Below are 2,853 nucleotides of genomic sequence, written 5' to 3' on the forward strand. Positions count from 1 at the left end.
GCCTGAAAAATGAAAAAGCCATAGAGAGGGAAAAAATATGCCCAGCCGGTGTGGCTCAGTGGTTGAGCATTGACCCATGCACTAAGAGGTCACTGGTTTGATTCCCAGTCAGGGCACATGCCCAGGTTGTGGGCCAAATCCCCAGTGGGGACGTGCAGGAGGCGGCCAATCGATGCTCTCTCATCGATGTTTCTCTCTCTCTCCCTCTCCCTTCTTCTCTCTCTAAAATCAATAAAGAGGCCCAGGCCGGGCACCAGGGGCCATGTTGAGGCGCCGCCTTTCAGCTCCAGCTGCTCCTCCTGATACCGCCGCCACTGGAGGATCACCTACCCTCTGGTGCAGACAAAAGAGCAAGTAGCAATTGGACAGGAAAAGAATGGCATTAAAACAGATTTCCAGCAACAAGTGCTTTGGGGGATTGCAGAAAGTTTTTGAACATGACAGTGTTGAACTGAACTGCAAAATGAAATTTGCTATCTTCTTGCCACCAAAGGCAGAAACTGGAAAATGCCCTGCACTGTATTGGCTGTCTGGTTTGTCTTGCACAGAACGGAATTTTATAACAAAATCTGGTTATCATCAGGCTGCCTCAGAACATGGCCTCAGAACATGGCCTTGTTGTCTTTGCTGTAGACACCAGCCCTCATGGCTACAATATTAAAGAGGAAGATGAGAACTGGGACTTTGGCACTGGTGCTGGGTTTTATGTGGATGCCAGTGAAAATCCTTGGAAAACTAACTACAGAACATACTCTTATGTAACAGAGGAGCTTCCCCAACTCAATAAATGCCAATTTTCCAGTGGACCCCCAAAGGATGTCTCTTTCTGGCCACTCCATGGGAGGCCATGAAGCTCTGATTTGTGCTTTAAAGAATCCTGGAAAATACAAATCTGTGTCAGCATTTGCTCCAATTTGCAATCCTGTGCTTTGCCCTTGGGGCAAAAAAGCCTTTAGTGGATATTTGGGAACAGATCAAAGTAAATGGAAGGCTTATGATGCTACCCATCTTGTGAAGGCCTATCCAGGTTCTCAGCTGGACATACTAATTGATCAAGGAAAAGATGACCAGTTTCTTTCAGATGGACAGTTACTGCCTGATAACTTCATAGCTGCCTGTACAGAAAAGAAAATCCCTGTTGTTTTCAGATTACAAGAGGGTTATGATCATAGCTACTACTTCATTGCAACCTGTATTACTGATCACATCAGACATCATGCAAAATACCTGAATGCTTGAAAAACTTCAGATAAGAGAATCTCTTTAGGATTATAAAAATTATAATAGAATTGCAGGGGAAAAGAATTTCAAAACATTATATTTCATAATACTAAAAGTTATTTGTTCTATAGTTGAATCACCTTCTGAATAAACATGAAAACTGCTTCTGAAATAAATAAATAAATAAATAAATAAATAAATAAATAAATAAATAAATAAAATCAATAAAAAATATTTTTAATAAATTAAAACTATATTAATTTAAACCTAACAAAGAAGAATTATTAGAATTAGTATAAAGTCTGAGTTGTAGAATATTTTATAGTAACTATAATAAAGCAAACACAAATAGGTACAGCTAAAATTGCAGCAGGTTTTTTTATTTTTTTCATAAAATAAATAACTTTTTAAAATAAATAAAAATAAAATAAAATCGTCCTATGGGCCAGTTCTGCTCATACTATTAATTACTTAGCTCATCCCTTTTCCAAACTAACTGCCGTTACTTCTTTCCCTGCCTCACCTGGTTGTAGTAGCTGTCAGTGTCCTTCATAGACCCCGTGGCATTCGCCTTTTCCTTAGATGCACAAGGTCATTTTTGGACAGCTTCTGCCTGAGAGTTTTCGCTTGGCTCTCCTATAGGGAGCAGGCCAGAAATGTCAGAAGAGTTAACATCCCCAGGAAGCTGCCACCAGCCAAGGTGGATGAGGACTACAAGATAAATATACCAGTTTCCTGCCTTAGGGTGGAACCAAAAGAATTCTTAGGTTGAAGCCCTAAACTCCGATACAACCATATTTGGAGATAGGGTATTTAAGGAGGTAATTAAGTTTCAATGAGGTCATATGAGTGGGGCCCTAATCCAATAGGACTGGTGTCTTTATGAGAAGACGAAGAATCACCAGGAGTACGTGGGCAAAGAGAAAAGTCCAGGTGAGGACACAGCAAGGAAGGGGCTATATTCAAACCAAGAAGAGAGGCCTCAAGAAGAACCAGACCATCACCTTGATCTTAGACTTCCAGCCTACAAAACTGTGAGAAGATGTATTTCTGTTGTTTAAGCCACTCAGTCCATGGTATTTTTTTTATGGCAGTCCATCTTCTTTGACAAATAGGGGACAATATCTGATGGACATATGAAATTTTCCACCTTCAGTCATTTGAGCAGACAACTCTGCAAGGCACTTAGTGTGATACTCAGAAGGTTTCAGCCAAATCAAAGCCCTGTTGCCCAAAGCATTGACCTTTATAACATGCTCTCGTATTGGCTTTTCTTCCTTCCTTGCCTCACTCTCTCACTTCTGTGTCTTAGGATCACTAAGTATACTACCTGCATAAAAGTTCTAATGATTCTTTGAGAGGGACCCAAGCTAAAACAGGGCCTGCTCCCAGACTAAACGTAGGATCTGGTTCTAGGAATGGCAGCTACTTGGGTCCCATTTACGTACAACACCCAGGATAGTTGTTGGTGGCTTCTCCAAGTGAACTCAGTGGTACACCAAGCAAAGGTCTTCTTCAGGGAGGCAAATCAATGGGAATGAAGTCAACGTCTATCCAAGGACTAAGTATAGGCCCTTTCCCAAAGTTCCTGAGACAATTGAAGCCTATGATTCTTTGATGATTCTGTGGAAG

The 2,853-nt window shown here is 41.0% G+C and overlaps 1 protein-coding gene across 1 annotated transcript; it reads left to right on the forward strand.

Annotated features, from left to right (window-relative positions):
• Nucleotides 1–364: 364 nt before the first annotated feature.
• LOC118616291 (S-formylglutathione hydrolase-like) lies at nucleotides 365–1,239 on the forward strand. Its single transcript, XM_036241822.1, is given in 3 exon segments — nucleotides 365–586; nucleotides 588–782; nucleotides 784–1,239. Coding segments are annotated over 3 exon segments (861 nt in total). The 5' UTR covers nucleotides 365–376.
• Nucleotides 1,240–2,853: the final 1,614 nt, after the last annotated feature.

The sequence above is a fragment of the Molossus molossus genome, unplaced genomic scaffold, assembly GCF_014108415.1.
Source record: "Molossus molossus isolate mMolMol1 unplaced genomic scaffold, mMolMol1.p scaffold_m16_p_1, whole genome shotgun sequence".
Classification (NCBI taxonomy): domain Eukaryota; kingdom Metazoa; phylum Chordata; class Mammalia; order Chiroptera; family Molossidae; genus Molossus; species Molossus molossus.